This window comes from Bubalus kerabau, chromosome 17 (assembly GCF_029407905.1).
Source record: "Bubalus kerabau isolate K-KA32 ecotype Philippines breed swamp buffalo chromosome 17, PCC_UOA_SB_1v2, whole genome shotgun sequence".
Classification (NCBI taxonomy): domain Eukaryota; kingdom Metazoa; phylum Chordata; class Mammalia; order Artiodactyla; family Bovidae; genus Bubalus; species Bubalus kerabau.
The window spans coordinates 5,440,941-5,462,190 of NC_073640.1; the positions used below are offsets into that span (position 1 = coordinate 5,440,941).

Sequence of the window (21,250 nt, forward strand, 5' to 3'; positions counted from 1 at the left end):
TTAACATCTAGAAATGCTTTAAAAATGTTACCTTACTGAATATTTTGATTTACTGGATTTGTAAGAGTTATCTACATCTTTAGCAAGATTTTATTGTTAGATTTGTAAAGGTCTCTCGTAGATGCTTGCAAAATTCTGCCTTAAGGAAAAAGCTTAACTTTCCTACATAAACTGTACAGAAGAGTAAGTTCTTTACAGAATAATGCCAGCTTATGAATGTAGAAGGAATGATAGCCCTGGAATAAATATTCTGCAAGCCTTAATAAATTATTCTGGGCAATGATCATTAGTTGCCAAAAATCATGAGGTAAAAAGCTGAGGGGCTGTCTTAACAAGGGATGCATCCAACTGCCTATGGTGAGAAATAGTTTTAATATAAACGGTAACATAAATATGAACCCCTGTGTCATTTCCAACACCACAAAAAAGAGAAACAACCAGATCTTATGTGTCTCCTGATAGAAGTACCCAACACTAAATTGAATGTATTCTTGCCAAGTACCCAAGCCTAAATGTGGTAACTCTAGATTATGATTGTCAAACTTAGCAAATAAAAATACAAGATGATAAAATATTGCACAAGTGAGCACTTTTACACTAAAAAGTATTGTTTAGTTAAGGGTAAAGCGTCTGCCTGAAATGCAGGAGACCCAGGATCGATCCCTGGGTCAGGAAGATCCTTTGGAGAAGGAAATGGCAACCCCCTCCAGTATTCTTGCCTGGAGAATCCCATGGACGGAAGAGCCTGGTAGGCTACAGTCCATAGGGTTGCAAAGAGTTGGACACGACTGAGCGACTTCACTTTCCTGTATTTTATCCAGAAACCCTACTCTAAATATAACTACCAGCTCACAAGAAGTAGAATGAATACAATCAGCAAAATCTAGAATGTAGAAAACTCTCTAGGACATATGTCGTTCTACAGATAATCTGCAAAGAGACAATACTTCATTTGATGATTGGGAGAAAAAACAATTTGTTCTCTGACAGAAAAACTGCAAGGATGAAAAAGGGAGGAAACCTATAGATCCTATGAGATTAAAAGAGACTTAAGAGACATGGCAATAAGTGTTTGGATCCTGATTTGAATAAATATCTGTGACAAAATTTAGGAAATTTGAAAAGTAACTGAATATTTAGGAATCAGTGTTAAAAGTTTGAAGTACCATGGCTGGCTTACAGAAGAGAATTTTTATCTTTTAAAGATACATGCTGAAGTGTTATTGATGAAACAATATGATATCTGAGATTGATATCAAAACAGTCCTATGGCAAGGTAGGAGGGGTAGGTTGTCAAGAATAGAGATAGAAGCGGGATATGTGGGTGTTGACAATTGTGAGAGCTGGTGAGGAGCACGTGAGAGTTCATTATACTACCCTACCTTTGTGAATATTTGAAAAATGTTAAAACGTTTTAGAAGGGAGGTATTTAAACAATAAAGAAACTTTATTCTATAGTATATAGAATTGTTTTATTGCTAGTAATATTAATATATGCTATCTATATAAACATGATCCCTCCAAATATTTTTTCAAACTATCATTTCTAGTCTACTCAGTTTAATACTATACCACAAAAAAAAAAAGAAAAACTAAGACATGAACATATAACAAATAGAAGATTAATTATGATCCAATAAAATATAAATTTGCATGCCTTCACAATAACATGTTGTCAGTGTGAGTTCATTTTTTTTAATAAATGCGTCACTCTGGTGGGGGACACTGGTAATGGAGGAGACTATACACGTGTGGCAAAGGAGGTATAGGAGAACTTTCTGTACGTCCCACTCAACTATGCTGTGAACTGGAGACTAATAATAGTCTCTTTTTAAAAAAGTGAGGCTCCCTTTGATTATCACTGCCAGTCTTGATCTCCCTGCTGTTTCAAGGTAACCACAGTTATTGGCTTAACGTGTGTCCTTCCAGGAAGTTCTCTATACATTTATAGATATATACACGTAACACAGAAAATGCATAGCATCATAATGTATTTTTGTTTGTCTTGTGTTCCTTTCTTGCTGTCATCTGATTATTATATGACCCTCGATTAAAGGTTAAGGGATCATTAAGATACTGACGGAAAACATTTTGCTCTGTGGCCCTTTTATATACCATTAGTTAAAAAAACAAAACAAAACTCTTGAGAATAAGAAAAGCTCCCAAGTTGCTAAGGATTTGATTGAGTAGATAAGTGGCATTAGGAACTTCCTTGCAAGTCCAGTGGTTCAGAGCCCACGCTTCCAATGCAGGGGACACAGGTTCAACCTCTTGTCGGGGAACTAAGATTCCACATGCTGCACAGGGGACCCAAGAAAAGGATGTGGGGGAGGGGGGGCCGGGCAGGGCGGGGCGGGGGGCGGGCATCAGTCTGACAAAATTTATTGTAATCGTGAGTGACACAGAGGAAAACAGTCCTTACAGCCAAAGGTTGGTCTGACTCGATCGAGGTCTCGTTGTTCTCTTGGTGAGCACAGACAATGTCGCATTAACACTGGACAGGGCCACTCTGCGACCATGTAGAGCAAGACGAAAACAAGATCACCCAGGAATCGTGTTTGAACACAGATAAAACCTGAACACCATTCAAGCCCCCAAATAGCAATCATCACCCTCTCCCAGCCAGTATGAGTGATGGCTGCTTCTTTACCAAGTATAGCCTCACTCTGGCCTCTCCTCCCTCTCGCTAAGTTTTATTAATGTATCAAATCATAGAATTACCCTTGCTTTTTTTTTTAATTTTATTTTTAAACTTTATAATATTGTGTTAGTTTTGCCAAATATCAAAATGAATCCGCCACAGGTATACATGTGTTCCCCATCCTGAACCCTCCTCCCTCCTCCCTCCCCATACCCTCCCTCTGGGTCGTCCCAGTGCACCAGCCCCAAGCATCCAGTATCGTGCATCGAACCTGGACTGGCGACTCGTTTCATACATGATATTATACATGCTTCAGTGCCATTCTCCCAAATCTTCCCACCCTCTCCCTCTCCCACAGAGTCCATAAGACTGTTCTATACATCAGTGTCTCTTTTGCCGTCTCGTACACAGGGTTATTGTTACCATCTTTCTAAATTCCATATATATGCGTTAGTATACTGTATTGGTGTTTTTCTTTCTGGCTTACTTCACTCTGTATAATAGGCTCCAGTTTCATCCACCTCATTAGAACTGATTCAAATGTATTCTTTTTAATGTCTGAGTAATACTCCATTGTGTATATGTACCACAGCTTTCTTATCCATTCATCTGCTGATGGACATCTAGGTTGCTTCCATGTCCTGGCTATTTAAACTTAAAAGCTTCTGCACAACAAAGGAAACGATTAGCAAGGTGAAAAGGCAGCCTTCAGAATGGGAGAAAATAATAGCAAATGAAGCAACTGACAAACTAATCTCAAAAATATACAAGCAACTCCTACAGCTCAACTCCAGAAAAATAAATGACCCAATCAAATAATGGGCCAAAGAACTAAATAGACATTTCTCCAAAGAAGACATACAGATGGCTAACAAACACATGAAAAGATGCTCAACATCACTCCTTATCAGAGAAATGCAAATCAAAACCACTATGAGGTACCATTTCACGCCAGTCAGAATGGCTGCGATCCAAAAGTCTACAAGCAATAAATGCTGGAGAGGGTGTGGAGAAAAGGGAACCCTCTTACACTGTTTGTGGGAATGCAAACTAGTACAGCCACTATGGAGAACAGTGTGGAGATTCCTTAAAAAACTGGAAATAAAACTACCTTATGATCCAGCAATCCCACTGCTGGGCATACACACTGAGGAAACCAGAAGGGAAAGAGACACGTGTTCCCCAATGTTCATCGCAGCACTGTTTATAATAGCCTTGCTTTTGACAGGAACAAAACACCCAACCGAGAGCTAACCTCCACTTCCATGAACTCACATCAAACTCACCTAACACAAGTGCAAATCCTGTAAGAGGGTTCTTGGAGCAGCCTCTCACCAAGACACCCCAGGACGCAGGGTGAGAAGTCTCCCTTTCTGCAACAGAAAATAATCCCAACATGTTCACCTACAAGTGTGGTTTTGACGATCTTCCGCTGAACGGTATGGATAGGGGTTTTCTTTAAAACTTTAAAACCAGGGAACCGCCATCTTCCAGTGATTCGCCAAGATGACCAACACAAAGGGAAAGAGGCGGGGCACCCGCTACATGTTCTCCAGGCCTTTCAGAAAACATGGAGTTGTTCCTTTGGCCACATACATGCGAGTCTACAGGAAGGGTGATATTGTAGATATCAAGGGAATGGGTACTGTTCAAAAAGGAATGCCCCACGAATGTTGCCATGGCAAAACTGGGAGAGTCTACAATGCCACCCAGCATGCTGTTGGCATCATTGTAAACGAACAAGTTAAGGGCAAGATTCTTGCCAAGAGAATTAATGTGCGTATCGAGCATATTAAGCACTCTAAGAGCCGAGATAGCTTCCTGAAACGTGTGAAAGAAAATGATCAGGAAAAGAAGGAAGCCAAAGAGAAAGGGACTTGGGTTCAGCTGAAGCGCCAGCCTGCTCCACCCAGAGAAGCACACTTTGTGAGGACCAATGGAAAGGAACCCAAACTGTTGGAGCCCATTCCCTATGAATTCATGGCCTGATGGGTGTAAAAATAAAGACCTGGACTGTGAAAAAAAAAAACAAAACTTTAAAACCAGATATAAGACAAATAAGCTGTTGTTGTTTAGCGCTAAGTCATGTCTGACTCTTTGGGACCCCAAGTGATCCCCATAGCCCGCCAGGCTCCTCTGTCCATGGGGTTTCCCAGGCAGGAATACTGAAGTAGGTCGCCATGCTCTTCTCTATAGGATCTTCCCAACCCAAGGACTGAACCTGCGTCCCCTGCACTGGCAGGTGGATTCTTTACCACTGAGCCACCAGAGAAGCCCCAAGACAAATAAATACCAGGAATGTAATGTACAACATGAAAAAGAGTAGGACCCAACTGAGCAACTGAACTGAACTGAAGGTTATATATGTAAGTCAAGAAAGTAAATCCTGAGTTCTCATTACAAGAAAAAATATTTTTTCCTATTATTTGATTTTGTATCTAAATGAGATGATACTCAACTTACTGTGATGATAATTTCATGATGTATGCAAGTCAAATCATAAGGCTGGTCACCTTAAACATATAGAGTGCTGTATGTCACTTATATCTCAATATAAAACTAGAAGAAAAAAAACACAACTTTTAAAAACAATGGATCCTGGGACTTCCCTGGTGGTCCAGTGGCCAAGAATCCACACTTCCAATGCAGGGGGCATGGGTTCAGTCCCTGGTCGGGGAGCCGAATCCTACATGCCACAACTAAAGAACCTGTATGCTGCAACTAAGGTCTGAAAGAAAGAGTTAGTTGCTCCACTGTGTCCGACTCTGCGACCCCATGGACCGTAACCCACCAGGCTCCTCTGTTCATGGGATTCTCCAGGCAAGAATCCTGGAGTAGGTTGCCATTTCCTACTCCAGGGAATCTTCCCAACTCACAGTTTGAACTCAAGTCTCCTGCATTGCAGGCAGATTCTTTACCATCTGAACCACCAAGGAAGACCAACTAAGGTGGTGCAGCCAAATAAATAGATAGAAATAAATATTTTTTAAAAAAGAATCACAACTTAAAGACATTTCATTATTTAAAAAAAATAAAAACAACGGATCCTGCCCCCACATACATACTCGTAGGTCGACTCTCATTAACGACTGCGTCCCACGGTGAGTGGATTTAGTGGTTGCCCCTCCAATCTCCATTTCCCCTTGCTTTTGGTAACCACTACTAATCGCTCTTTTAGGTAAATGCCCCCACTCAGCTTAGGTGGTGCAGCAGTAAATCTGCCTGCCGATGTAGGAGGCTCAAGAGATGTGAGTTTGATCCCTGGGTTGGGAAGATCCCCTGGAGGAGGAAATGGCAACCCACTCCAGTATTCTTGCCTAGAGAATCCCATGGACAGAGGAGCCTAATGGCCTACAGTCCATGGGGTCACAAAGAGTCAGGCACAAGTGAGCAAGCACGCACGCCCACCCAGCTTACCTGCTCAAGCCCTGGCCCCATCTTCTCTTGGGGCCAAGGAGCCTGCGGGGCCACTGCCAAGCACCTCCCCAAGGCTCGAGACCCAAGCCCTCACTACACCCCACAGCCGGAAGGCAGAGGGACTGGGGTGGGAAATGGAATTGCAGTCCATGATTTTAAATGTGTCTATGTGCTTTTTTTGGTTTGTTTTACAAAATTAGAATACTGCCATAAATATAAGCTCTTGATCATGTCTTTTATACTTAATATATTATCATTATTGGCTCCAAATTGCTCCAAACTTCTTGAATTCAAATTTCAGCTAGCCTGTTTGAGATCAAATCTCTCTTTCCTCTTACTCTTTATGATTGTCTTTCAAGACTATTTGGGAAGAAGAGTCAAGTTTTCTTCTTTTTAAGAATTGTAACATACATGATGCCAAAACTCTCTAGGAAGGACTTTCAAAATCTGACTTTAGTTGTCACTGCCTATTAACAAAGTTATTAACCTTCAAGTTAATTACTTCAGGCCAATTACTGAGAACAAACTTGATATTGCATCTGAAACATGAAACACACCCATAGAATTTACCTAGTAATAAATCTGCTCAATAGAGCTTGCAATGTACACACGTATTCTTTGGGTGTGTACCTTTCTGAGCCGTGTAAACATTTTCCCCCAGATATAGCGATTTTGTTTCAAACAAAATTGAGGAACTAGAGTCGTTTGCTCCCAGCTGTCTCCAATACACAAAATTCTTCTCAGTTAAGCATGGAGCTGCCAACAAGAACTTCTCTTTTTATATTTAAAAAAGTTGCTTGTTTTGTTTTTGACAGGGAAGCTTTATAATATTTAACTTGCTTTTTGCTACATTAAAAAGTCATAGTAACATAAAAAAATCAAATAGTCCAAAAAACTAAAAATAAAAAGTAAAATATTTTTCATTCCAAGCGACTCCTGGCCTATTCTCCAGAGAACGTTCCTTCTAATAGTGTATCCTTCCAGATAGGAAGAAAGGACAGTTAGTCAGTTTGGGACAGACATATACACACTGCTATATTTAAAATGGATAGCTAATAAGGACCTACTGTATAGCACATGGAACTCTGCCCAATTATGTGGCAGCCTGCATTGGGGGAGAATGCTGCTGCTGCTGCTGCTAAGTCACTTCAGTCCTGTCCAATTCTTCCTGACCCTATGGACGGCAGCCCACCAGGATCCTCTGTTCATGGGATTCTCCAGGCAAGAATACTGGAGAGGGTTCCCATGCCCTCCTCCAGGGGATCTTCCCGACCCAGGGATTTAACCCGCATCTCTTATGTCACCTGCATTGCCAGGCGGGTTCTTTACCACTAATGCCACCTGGGAATGGATAAATGTATAAGTATGACTGAGTCCCTTTGCTGTTCACCTGAAACTACAACATTACTAATCCACTATACTCCAATACAAAATAAAAAGTTTAAAAAGAGAGAGAAAGGAGAAATATGTATCTCATAATCTCAACATACAGGTCTCAGTTCAGTTCAGTTCAGTCGATCAGTCGTGTCTGACTCTTTGTGACCCCATGAACTGCAGCACGCCAGGCCTCCCTGTCCATCACCAACTCCTGTAGTTCACCCAAACTCATGTCCATTGAGTCGGTGATGCCATCCAGCCATCTCATCCTCTGTCATCCCATTCTCCTCCTGCCCTCAATCTTTCCCAGCATCAGGGTCTTTTCAAATGAGTCAGCTCTTCACATCAGGTAGCCAAAGTACTGGAGTTTCAGCTTCAGCATCAGTCCTTCCAATGAACACCCAGGACTGATCTCCTTCAGAATGGACTGGTTGGATCTCCTTGCAGTCCAAGGGACTCTCAAGAGTCTTCTCCAACACCACAGTTCAAAAGCATCAATTCTTAGGCACTCAGCTTTCTTTATAGTCCAACTCTCACATACATACATGACCACTGGAAAAACCATAGCCTTGACTAGATGGACCTTGGTTGACAAAGTGATGTCTCTGCTTTTCAATATGCTGTCTAGGTTGGTCATAACTTTCCTTCCAAGGAGTAAGCGTCTTTTAATTTCATGGCTGCAGTCACCATCTGCACTGATTTTGGAGCCCAGAAAAATAAAGTCGGTCACTGTTTCCACTGTTTCCCCATCTATATCCCATAAAGTGATGGGACCAGATGCCATGATCTTTGTTTTCTGAATGTTGAGCTTTAAGCCAACTTTTCCACTCTCCACTTTCACTTTCATCAAGAGGCTCTTTAGTTCCTTTTCATTTTCTGCCATAAGGGTGGTGTCATCTGCATATCTGAGGTTATTGATAGTTCTCCTGGCAATCTTGATTCCAGCTTGTGCTTCATCGAGCTCAGTGTTTCTCATGATGTACTCTGCATATAACTTAAATAAGTAGGGTGACAATATACAGCCTTGACGTACTCCTTTTCCTATTTGGAACCAGCCTGTTGTTCCATGTCCAGTTCTAACTGTTGCTTCCTGACCTACATACAGGTTTCTCAAGAGGCAGGTCAGGTGGTCTGGTATTCCCATCTCTTTCAGAATTTTCCACAGTTTCTCGTGATCCACACAGTCAAAGGCTTTGGCATAGTCAATAAAGCAGAAATAGATGTTTTCCTGGAACTCTCTTGCTTTTTCGATGATCCAGTGGATGTTGGCAATTTGATCTCTGGTTCCTCTGCCTTTTCTAAAACCAGCTTGAACATCTGAAGTTCACGGTTCACGTATTGCTGAAGCCTGGCTTGGAGAATTTTGAGCATTACTTTACTAGCGTGTGAGATGAGTGCAATTGTGTGGTGGTTTGAGCATTCTTTGGCATTGCCTTTCTTTGGGATTGGAATGAACACTGACCATTTCCAGTCCTGTGGCCACTGCTGAGTTTTCCAAATTTGCTGGCATATTGAGTGCAGCACTTTCACAGCATCATCTTCCAGGATTTGAAATAGCTCAACTGGAATTTCATCACCTCCACTAGCTTTGTTTGTAGTGATGCTTCCTAAGGCCCACTTGACTTCACACTCCAGGATGTCTGGCTCTAGGCCAGTGATCACACCATCGTGATTATCTGGGTTGTGAAGCTCTTTTTTGTTCAGTTCTTCTGTGTATTCTTGCCACCTCTTCTTAATATCTTCTGCTTCTGTTAGGTCCATACCATTTCTGTCCTTTATTGAGCCCATCTTTGCATGAAATGTTCCCTTAGTATCTCTAATTTTCTTGAAGAGATCTCTAGTCTTTCCCATTCTATTGTTTTCCTCTATTTCTTTGCATTGATCACTGAGGAAGGCTTTCTTATCTCTCCTTGCTATTCTTTGGAACTCTGCATTCAGATGCTTATATCTTTCCACAGGAGCGGAGGCTGCAGGAGTGGCCGAGAGGAGCTACTGCACATCCAAGGTCAGGAGCAGTGGCTGCGCTTTGCTGGAGCACCCGTGAAGAGACACCCCACATCCAAGGTAAGAAAAACCCAAGTAAGACGGTAGGTGCTGAGAGAGGGCATCAGACGGCAGACAGACTGAAACCACAATCACAGACAACTAGCCAATCTGATCACACGAACCACAGCCTTGTCTAACTCAGTGAAACTAAGCCATGCCATGTGGGGCCACCCAAGACAGACAGGTCATGGTGGAGAGGTCTGACAGAATGTGGTCCACTGGAGAAGGGAATGGCAAACCACTTCAGTATTCTTGCCTTAAGAACCCCATGAACAGTATAAAAAGGCAAAAAGATAGGACACAGAAAGATGAACTCCCCAGGTCAGTAGGTGCCCAATATGCTACTGGAGATCGCTGGAGAAATAACTCCAGAAAGAATGAAGGGATGGAGCCAAAGCAAAAATAACACCCAGTTGTGGATGTGACTGGTGACAGAAGCAAGGTTCGATGCTGTAAAGAGCAATATTGCATAGGAACCTGGAATGTCAGGTCCATGAATCAAGGCAAATTGGAAGTGGTCAAACAGGGGATGGCAAGAGTGAATGTTGACATTCTAGGAATCCCCAAACTAAGATGGACTGGAATGGGTGAATTTAACTCAGATGACCATTATATCTACTACTGTGGACAGGAATCCCTCAGAAGAAATGGAGTAGCCATCATAGTCAACAAAAGAGTCTGAAATGCAGTACTTGGATGCAATCTCAAAAACGACAGAATGATCTCTGTTCGTTTCCAAGGCAAACCATTCAATATCATGGTAATCCAAGTCTATGCCCTGACCAGTAACACTGAAGAAGCTGAAGTTGAATGGTTCTATGCAGACCTACAAGACCTTCTATAACTGACACCCCAAAAAAGATGTCCTTTTCATTATAGGGGACTGGAATGCAAAAGTAAGAAGTCAAGAAACACCTGGAGTAACAGGCAAATTTGGCCTTGGAGTACAGAATGAAGCAGGGCAAAGGCTAATAGAGTTTTGCCAAGAGAATGCACTGGTCATAGCAAACACCCTCTTCCAACAACACAAGAGAAGACTCTACACATGGACATCACCAGATGGTCAACACCGAAATCAGATCGATTACATTCTTTGTAGCCAAAGATGGAGAAGCTCTATACAGTCAGCAAAAACAAGACCAGGAGCTGACTGTGGCTCAGATCATGAACTCCTTATTGCCAAATTCAGACTTAAACTGAAGAAAGTGGGGGAAAACCACTAGACCATTCAGGTATGACCTAAATCAAATCCCTTATGATTATACAGTGGGAGTGAGAAATAGATTTAAGGGACTAGTTCTAATAGACAGAGTGCCTGATGAACTATGGACAGAGGTTCGTGACATTGTACAGGAGACAGGGATCAAGACCATCCCCAAGAAAAAGAGATGCAAAAAAGCAAAACGGCTGTCTGAGGAGGCCTTACAAATAGCTGTGAAAAGAAGAGAAGCGAAAAGCAAAGGAGAAAAGGAAAGATATACCCATTTTTCCAGTCATGGCATAACATTACACCGTTATGAACACATCACAATTTAATCAGTCCCCTACTGATGAGTATTTAGGTTGTCTAATTCCTTTCCACTATAATAAATAATGTGAAAATAAACATTCTCATACAAGCATTTTCGTGCATTTGTGTAACTGTATCTGTGGAATAAATTCCTAAAAATGAAATTGAGTCTAAGGGTTGGGGAGTGAACAGTTTGAAAGCTACTGACAAATTGTTTTCTAATAAGGTTGTACCAATTACCCACTGGTTGCACCTATTCATGTTATATAATGCTGCATGTTCTCTCACATAGCCAACATTGGGGTTTTTTTTTTTCCAACTTTTTTATCTTTGCCAGTCTGATAGGTGGAAAAATATTTTCTGTGTGTTTGTGTGTATGCCCGTCCACCGTGAGTGCATGGTTCTGCCATTTCTGAACACAGAGACTCAATTAAATAAACTCAAGGTAGTAATAGGGATGGATGCTATTTCAAAAATTTATCCTTATTTCTAAGAGTGATTAATTGGCTTTGCAGCCTATACTGGAAAGATTAATTATTAATATATACTGAGACTATACAGTAAACAGTGCTTGGGAGTTCCTTTCTGACTACTCTTTTATTTTTCAACGTGTTTATTTTTTATTTTACTTTTTGGCCATGCCAAGTAGCTTGCAGGATATTAGTTCCCCAAGCAGGGATTGAACCCGCCCCCTCAGCAAGGAGTCCTAACTACTGGACCACTAGAGAATTATCTTCTGATGACTCTTTGATCTTAAAATGTCAAACTAAGAATTGAGGGAATTATCAAGATTACTTAAGAAATTAATTCAATTATTTAGAAATGTCAGCACATGTCATTTGAAATAATGATGATTGAATAATGAATGATGATGATCATCATCATCATCATGTTGAATAATAATGTTATATAACTATAATAAAATATAATAATAATGTTGAATAATAATAATGATGACAATGTGTATTGTATGTGCCTCTGTAACAGGCAGTCTTCAGAAGAGGCTTGTAGAAAAGGGAGTACAGTACATCTTCAAACTGTGTCTTAGTCTTATGAATAGTTTTGGAGAAAGTTATTACTCCCGCTAAGAGAAATTTAAAATTCCTTACTGAAATCATTTAAATAACTCTTATTTTAGATCATAATTTTTTTTTCTTTTTTGTGGCTACAAAGCACGTGGGATCTTACTTCCCTGACTAGGGATTGAACCCATAGCTCCCACATTGGAAATGTGGAGTCTTAACCAGCGGATGGCCAGGGAAGTCCCTAAATAACCTCTCTATTTTAGAAGAGACTTAGAGAAAAATTGCAAAGTTACTACAGACGGTTCCCATACACCCCGCAGTTTCCTTACTTGTTAACGCCACACAGTAATACGGTACGTTTGTGACGTGTATTGATTGACACTTATTAACTAAAGTTCATACTTCACTCAGATCGCCTTAGTTTTCCCCAAATGGCCTTTTCCTGCTTCAGGCTCATACCCAGACTCCCAAGTCACAGGTACTCAGTCGTCATATCTCCTTGGGCTTCTCTGGGCTGTGACCGTTTTTCGTTTCCTTGTGTTTGATGACCTTGACGATGTTGAGGAGTCCTGCCCAGGTATTTCACAGGATGCTCCTCAGCTGGGATCTGTCTGATGTTTTTCTCATAATGAGACTAGGGTTATGGATTAGGGAGAGGATGGCCATACAGGTAAAATTTCTTACATTATCATATCACACTGTCAACATGACTCATCACTGTCGCTGTTGACCTTAATCATCTGACTGAGTGAAATACATTTATTAACTTCCTGTGTTGGCATAAACAAGGCCTCAGAATATAACGAATTGAGTCCTGAGGGTTTCAAAGTAAAGTGTGGTGGGGAGGCTGATTATTAGGGAGCCAGGGGTTCCCTGGTGGCTCAGATAGTAATGAATCCGCCTGCAACGTGAGAGACCTGGGTTCGATCCCTGGGTTGGGAAGATCCCCTGGAGGAGGGAATGGCTATGCAGTCCAGTATTCTCGCCTGTAGAATCCCCATGGACAGAGAAGCCTGGTGGGCTACAGTCCACAGGGTTCCCAACAGTCAGACACAACTGACTGGCTAGGCACACACAGCACAGGAGTCCCCTGATTCCTCAGGAGACCCCGCCAGGGGAGCAGAAAGAACTCTATGCCAGAATGTAATGAACCCTAAAGCAATACTGGAAATTTAGAAACACATTGTTCAAAATAATCCCATTGGGGTAAGTACTGCTACTCATACTTTACGAGGAAGAAACTGAGGCACAGTGCCAAGGATCAGGCAAGCTGAGATGCAATCCATGCAGTCTGGCCACAGGGCCCAGGCTCTTATCACTGTGTATCGTCTCCCCAAATCCATTTTGACTTGGATTTCCCAGATTACTAGTGAGACACTAAGGCATCTTTCCTTTGGTATATTGGCTACTGGACTCCAGGACCTCACTGGGGACAGGTGATACAAAGAAGAAGCCATGAGGAACAGATTCCAGGTGAGACCTCAGAGTCAGAGCTGGTAGAGATCTGGAAGGATGGCATCCCACGTCCAGAGTGGGGGGCCCGCTGGAGCCAGCAGCTGGGATCATCTCAAGGTATAATTTAAGCATGACCCTAGGCAAGGATCACCAGATTCAGCAAACAAAAATATCAGATCCCCACTTAAATTTGAACCTCAGATGAACAACTTGTATGTTCCAAGTGAAATTCAAATTCACCTGGGCATCTGTATTTTAACACTCCCCCTGGCTGCACGGCCCCCACGCCCAATTTCCAGCCCTCTTAGATTCACTGTTCACTTCCAGTTGTGGTAGAGTCAGCTGTGACTGAATCAAAACCCCTTACACTGTGAGTCTACTGACATGGGAAGATAAATGGAAGCTCTAGAAGGCTGAGGCATTCAAGAAAAAATAATGGAGAGAGAAGACAATTCTTTGTGTAAGGAAACAGTCCAACGTGCTTCATATGCAAAATGTCTTTCTAGAGAATTTCACTGAAATTGTCCTCATAAAGCAAATCATAACACTCATTTGCTTCACGTATTTCTGTTACGAGCCTCTTCTGTTAAGGAGAGGGTGGGATGAGTTGAGAGAGTAGCATTGAAACATATGTGAAATTAGATAGCCAGTGGAAATTTGCTGTATGATGCAGGGAGCTCAAATAAGGTGCTCTGTGACAATCTAGAGGGGTTGGATGAGGTGGGAAGGAGGTTCAAGAGGGAGGGGACATGGGTATACTTAAGGCTGATGCATGTTGATGTGTGGCAGAAACCAACATAATGCTGTAAAGCAATTATTCTCCAATTAAAAATAAATAATGTTTTTATTATTTATTTATTTATTTATTTTATAAATAATGTTTTTAAAAAGCTGCAGTGGGAACACAGGTCTTGAGATTCACAGCCGCCATTCCCGCCACTCCAAATTTCTACCCCAGGAAACCCTCATTACAATCAGCGTGGTGCACACTACAGGTAACAGTAGGAATCATGAAACAGAAGGACTCACATCTCATGAACAAACAGATACTTCTGAAGTGGGTGGATGGAAAAACAGAATCAGTCCTTCAAAAAAATGTGTTATTTAAGTACTAATGTATTGAGAATGTGTAGTAAATGTTTGCCAACCCAAAGTTGATCTTTGAAAGGACATAATATGAGGCAGGTAGAGAGACAGCCATGATGTGTGAGAAACAGTCATAGTCGAGGAGGTGATGGGAAGGATTTCAAGGACTTCCAATGGCATAAGTCTGTTCAGTCCCTGGGTCGATGAATGTAGATGAATGGAGCAGATCTTTCTTTCACAACTGGAGAAATAGGTATAGTCTGGTTTAACCTTTATCCACAAACTCTATCAGATTCACCAAATATGGGTCTCTGCTGCCACCTAGTGTAAATTTCTCAGCTTTAAAAAGGTAAAAACAGGAAGCTCCATACTCAAAAAATTTCACTTGGAGCTCCTTTGATCATTTCTATTTCAGGATTTCCAACTCTATCAAAGCCTTTTGTAGGTAAAAAAAGAGAGAGTATATCCTCTATTTGTACTGCAAAAATATTTAAACTCTGTTGCATCTAATGTATGCAAACTGTTTACAGAAGGAAAACCATTTGATAATGATACAGATTGGCCCAAGCCTCTTAAAGCCAGCAATCTTTTGCTGGGGACTGTTTTTTGGATACCGATGTTAGATACCTTTTCTCCCTTTCTTTCATTTCGGAACTCTATTAGGAAAAAAGAAGAAGAAAAAAAAAAAAAAAGAGACAGTTTTGGGCTGCTCCCATCAATGATTCTCTCTAAATTAAAATAGTGACAGAAGACAGTGATATCTGGCCCTGGGCTTTTAAACTAGGGCTAGTCTCAGTTTGGACACAGAAGTATTTAGCAGGGAGGGTGAGTTGGTGGCAGCCAAACTTTCAATCTTCTGAAGGCACAGAGAGAGTGTGTGCGCTTTCCTGCGTGGGAATCCATAGCCAAGAGACCAAAGAGCTGAGCTCAATGAGGAAAGAGACATCATTTCGGTCTAATTGTCTTCTCATCCTTTATACTGTATCTGGGTAGCCAAATAAAGGTAGGACCAAGAGACTGTTATGTTGGACTTCCTGGTGGTCCAGTGGCTAAGACTTCACACTCCCAATGTAAGGGACTGGGATTTGATCTCTGGTCAGGGAACTAGACCTCACATGTTGCAACTAAGCCCCAGTACAGCCAAACAAATAAATAAGTCTTTTTAAAAAATAATTTAAAAGAGAGAGATTGTTAAAAGGGTTACATTAAGGTAGTGTTAGTCGCTCAGTCGTGTCTGACTCTCTGCGACCCCATGGACTATAGCCTGTCAGGTTCCTGGATCAGCAAGAATACTGGAATGGGTTGCCATTTCCTTCTCCCAGAATGTTACTGTAAGAACACACCAGGCACACCAGCACACCAGCTTTCCCTGTCCATCACCAACTCCCGGAGCTCACTCAAACTCACATCCAATGAGTTGGTGATGCCATCCGACCATCTTATCCTCTATCGTCCCCTTCTCCTCCCGCCTTCAATCCTTTAGGATGGGCTGGCTGGATCTCCTTGCAGTCCAAGGGACTCTCAAGAGTCTTCTCCAACACCACAGTTCAAAAGCATCAATTCTTCCGTGCTCAGCTTTCTTTATAGTCCAACTCTCACATCCATACATGACCACTGGAAAAACCATAGCCTTAACGAGACGAACCCTTGTTGGCAAAGCAATGTCTCTGCTTTTTAATATGCTGTCTAGGTTGGTCATAACTTTCCATCCAAGGAGTAAGCATCTTTAGTTGTATTTCAAAGCGATGGTCGACTTCACATTCATCAATCTATTCTTGAAAGTTTTAAGTGCTTTTCAATCACAAGTCTTACTGGAAAATACTGATAACCACCATAAGGGAAAGAGTCAAAGGACCAAAACTGGAATGAGAAACTATATTCTGATATTAGTTTGAGCAGAGGGGGAACAGGAAAAGATTGTTCTCTGCAAATGACATGATTCCACTGAGGAACATGATAGAACTTTTATCTTAATACAAATTAGCCAAATTACTACAAATCCCATGGTGCCATTACAGCAGCGTTGATACAAACAAGTGAACAGAAGAGAGTGAACAAATTCGGATTTTCTTGGCCTCCTCCTTTATCAGCCTCCATGTACCTACTGCACCTAGTTATTCAGCCCACTCTGCAGAGTGGCTGACATCTTACCTCGACTCCGAGCCCAGGGTTAAACCTCTGCTTTCACTGCACAGGATCCAGGCTTTTCTTACATCATGGTCTTTCATATCCAGTAAGAGAGGGATGACCTTCACATAAGCCTCATCTCAAAGTGTTCTGAAACTGTTTTGAACAAAACCCTCAGTAAGAAATGAATTTATACTGTGATCCTTTATACACATGTGCAAGTGTGTATGTATATACTTGTAAACAAGTTACACAAAACAATGTTTATCCTAACTGGTACATTCTGATGTCTCTTCTACTTTCATTTTTTTTAAACTGTGGTTTTTATCCACTACTTTGATTTCACAGTCTATTAATGAGTCCTGAGCTGTAGTTACAGTGATGTACAAGACTGTCATATTTTGAGACATGGAGTTATATTTCTTAAGCTAATCAATCTGGAATTGTAAAATTCTAAAAAATGAATATAAATTTCAGTAGCAATATCGAAAAGCATTTCTCTTTCCTGAAGTGAAAGTGAAGTGAAAGTCACTCAGTCGTGTCCGACTCTTTGCAACCCCATGGGCTATAAGGTTAATGGAATTCTCCAGGCCAGAAGGAGTGGGTAGCCTTTCCCTTCGCTAGGGGATCTTCCCAACCCAGGGATCAAACCCAGGTCTTCCAAACTTCAGGAGGATTCTTTACCAGCTGAGCCGCAAGGGAAGCCCAAGAATACTGGAGTGGGTAGCCTATCCCTTCTCCAGCGGATCTTCCCCACCCAGGAATCGAACCGGGGTCTCCTCCATTGCAGGCAGTTTCTTTACCAACTGAGAACGTTGGTAAAGAGAACCAACTCAGCACTGAGAACGTTCTGAAGAACTGGTGGATGCAGATAAACATGGGTGGAAGCCTGAGAAGCAGCCCAAAAGAATGAAAGCATTCATGGAAACTCGGCCGACCTGCACAGGGGCAACAGGAGCCTCTCGCAGCAGTGCTGCCAGGTAATCTGAGCTTCCTTTTGCTAGAAGAAATGACTAAAAAAAACCAAACTCTTCAAGTTGGGAAGAACCTTAAATGTCAAGTTCTATTTTCCCCTACTGGATGACAAAAGCAAGTCAGCGTTCCTTTGAAAATCTGAGCACTGACTTTGATCCTATCCCAAAGAGTTAATTTCAATTAGAAGTAGAATTAAAAAAAGATTCACTAAAATATCACCTCTTTTTTCCCCAGATGATTACTAGAATTTTATTAGCCAAGAGAAAGCAGCTGGAAGAGAAATAGCAAACGAAAAAATACATCTTAAGGATCCGTAAGTACATATTTATAATTTAAGTATCATATTTTAAAAGGCCATAGTCCATCAGTTCATTAAATGCACCAACTTATGTCACAGGTCCATTTGTCAACTGAAGTAATGTCCACTGTCCTTTGGCTCAACAGACTGTCCTTTACATCTGACCTTGATCTCTGTGATTGGCATCAGAAAGGATGCTGTCGATGGTTTGAGGTCAACATCTGAAAGGTAAACACAGCTCTGGAGGCAGGTGTTTCCAGCTGCCCGAGTCCTCTTCCACCAACATCCATGCCAGCAACAAACAGCCAAGAGCTGAGAAGGCAAAGGCTCAGGAACAGCCCACACCGTGTCAGTCTTTGAGGGGAGCGCACCCCAGTCCAGGTGGAGGTGGGCTCTGGAGCCTCGTTCCTGGCAGAGAGCCTATCACCCAGCACTGATGGGCCCCCTAGGACTTCCCACAGCGCCGGGGGCTGTGAGCTCAGAAAGTGCTTTCCAGCAGGCAGTGGCACCCACAGCCGGTGGGACACACCTCCTGGGTCCGAAACCACTCCATCATGTGGCTGGTGTGCCCCCCGTGTCCACAGGCCAGGCAGAAGTTGGACGACCCTCGCACAGCCACGTGGCAGATGGCACACTGGAACGTGAAGCCTTTGCAGATGGCACACTGCGTGCCCCGGACCTCACTCCGGCAGTGGCTGCAGTACACACCAAACTCTGGAGAAGGGTGGAGGTGGCCAAAAGAGAGACACGGTGAGTTTAGCTCTGCAAACGAGAACTGGGCATTGTGAGCAATAAAGATGTATTCATTCGGGAGGGCTCTGTAGGATCTTATTAAACCACTGCTGGTCAATTTTTTTAAATGGCAGAACCCCTGATGGCCTCTCTTATTTCCCTTCCCTAAGGAAATAGAAGCCTATCACTGGGGGCTCCTTTCATCTCAACACCCACAGATACTCATATCTCCCTCTTCTTTCAGCCCTTACAGTAGAGGAAGGGTCCTGGGTTCTTCCTTCTATCAGAACCAGCTCCTCTGCTTCAAAACAACAGGCAGTCATAAAAACGGACCAATAGAGACATTCCATACACAGTAATTAAGGGAAATATTTCATGGTAGTTCCTAGTTAAGGTAAATCCTGAGATAAACCAGCTTGAAAATCTTGATTAAAAATAGCTATGTTTTCTTAAGCGTAACAAAAAAATTTTTTTTATTGAAGTATAGTTGTTTTACATGTTGTTTCAGGTGTACAGCAAAGTGATTCAGTTACACATATACTCATACTTTTTCAGACTCTTTTCTCATATGGGTTATCAGAATATTGAGTAGAGTTCCCTGTGCCACACAGTAGGTCATACTTGTTATCAACCTTATATATAGTAGTGTGTGTATGTTAATCTCAAGCTCCTGATTCATCCCTCCTCCCCATGCTTCCCCTTCGATAACCAAAAGTTTGTTTCAATAACTGTAAGTTTGTTTCTGCTTGGTAAATAAGTTCATTTGCATCATTTTTTAAAAATTATGTTCCACATATGAGTGATATGATATTTGTCTTTCTCTTGTCTGACTTACTTCATTTAGTATGATAATCTCTAGGTCCATCCATGATGATACAAAAGCATTATTTCATTCTTTTTATGGCTCAGTAATATTCCAGTGTGTGTGTGTGTATATATATATACACACATACTACATCTTCTTTATCCATTCATCTGTCGATGGACACTTAGGTTGCTTCCATGTCCTGGTTACTGTAAACAGCACTGCTATGAACACTGGGGTGTTTGTATCTTTTCAAATTAGGATTTTCTCCAGATATATGCCCAGGAATGGGACTGTTGAATCATATACTAGTTCTATTTTTAGTTTTTTAAGAAACCCCCATATTGTTCTCCACAGCAGCTGCATCAATTTACTTTCTCACCAGCAGTGTAAGAGGGTTCCCTTTTCTCTACACCCTCTCCAACATTTATTATTTTCATGATGGCCATTCTGACTGATGTGAGGTGATACCTCATTGTGGTTCTGATTTGCATTTCTCTAATAATCAGCAATGTTGAGCATCTTTTCATGTGCTTTCTGGCAATCTGTATATCTCCTTTGGAGAAATATCTATTTAGATCCTCTGTCCATTTTTTGATGGGGTTATTAGTTTTTTTTAATATTGAGCTACAGGAACTCTTTGTAGATTTTGGAGGTTAATCCTTTGTTGGTTGCTTTGTTTGCAAATATTTTCTTCCATTCTGTGGGCTACTTTTTCATTTTATTTACAGTTTCTTGTGCTGTACAAAAGCTTTTAAGTTTAATTAGGTCCTATTTGCTTATTTTTGTTTTCATTACTCTAGGATGTGGATCCAAAAAGATATTGCTACAATCTATGTCAAGAGTGTTATGCCTATGTTTTCCTCTAAAGACTTTTATAGCATCCAGTCTCACATTTAGGTTAAAATCCACTTGAGTTTATTTTTGTGTATGCTGTTACAGAATGTTTTAACTTCATTCTTTTACAGGTAGCTGTCCAGTTTACCCAGCACTACTTATTGAAGAGGCTGTCTTTTCTCCACTATATATTCTTGCCTTCTTTGCCATAGATTAATTGGCCATGGGTACATGGGTTTATTGCTGAGCTTTCTAATCTATTACATTGATCTATATTTCTATTTTTGTGCCAGAATAAAATACCTAGGAATAAACCTACCCAAGGAGACAAAAGACCTGTTCTCTGAAAACTATAAGACACTCATACAAGAAATCAAAGATCACACAGATGGAAAGATATAGCATATTCTTGGATTGGAAGAATCAATATCGTCAAAATGACACTACCCAAGGCAATCTACACTTTCAATGCAATCCCTATCAAATTACCAATGACATTTTTCACAGAACTAGAACAAAAAATTGTTTAATTTATATGCAAACACAAAAGACTCTAAATAGCCAAAGCAATCCTGAGAAAGAAAAAACAGAACTGGAGGGATCAGACACCCCAATTTGTAATCAAAGGAGTATGGATTAAAGACTTCCTGAACAACTTCAACCCCAAACCAGACTTTAAAGTCCTTTGTCCAGCCCAAGGAACCCAGCACAACCTTTCAAACAGGAGATGTCAAAAGGTCTAGCTGATTGATGGGCTGACATATCAGTTACATATCTCTGTGATTCATTTATTTACCTGAAAACTAATTTAAAAGACAAATTGCAGGAGGCCATCACTAATCTTTCCCTGATATACCTGCATGCCTGTAGATGCTCTGAAAAATATTATAGATTACCCAAATAGCATTTTGTCTGTACT

The 21,250-nt window shown here is 41.3% G+C and overlaps 2 protein-coding genes across 2 annotated transcripts in view; one reads left to right on the forward strand and one right to left on the reverse strand.

The window, feature by feature from the left end:
- Positions 1 to 4,122: 4,122 nt before the first annotated feature.
- Positions 4,123 to 4,675, forward strand: LOC129631151 (60S ribosomal protein L21-like). Its single transcript, XM_055551967.1, has one exon. It carries the CDS (start codon positions 4,148 to 4,150, stop codon positions 4,628 to 4,630), a length of 483 nt encoding a protein of 160 aa, XP_055407942.1. The 5' UTR covers positions 4,123 to 4,147; the 3' UTR covers positions 4,631 to 4,675.
- Positions 4,676 to 17,881: 13,206 nt separating this feature from the next.
- Positions 17,882 to 21,250, reverse strand: part of WDR59 (WD repeat domain 59) — an 80,621-nt gene continuing 77,252 nt past the window's right edge. Inside the window, exon 26 of the mRNA XM_055554348.1 lies at positions 17,882 to 18,671. Coding sequence (XP_055410323.1) covers positions 18,436 to 18,671 — 236 coding nt within the window. The 3' untranslated portion in view covers positions 17,882 to 18,435. The remainder of the gene's footprint in view (positions 18,672 to 21,250) is intronic.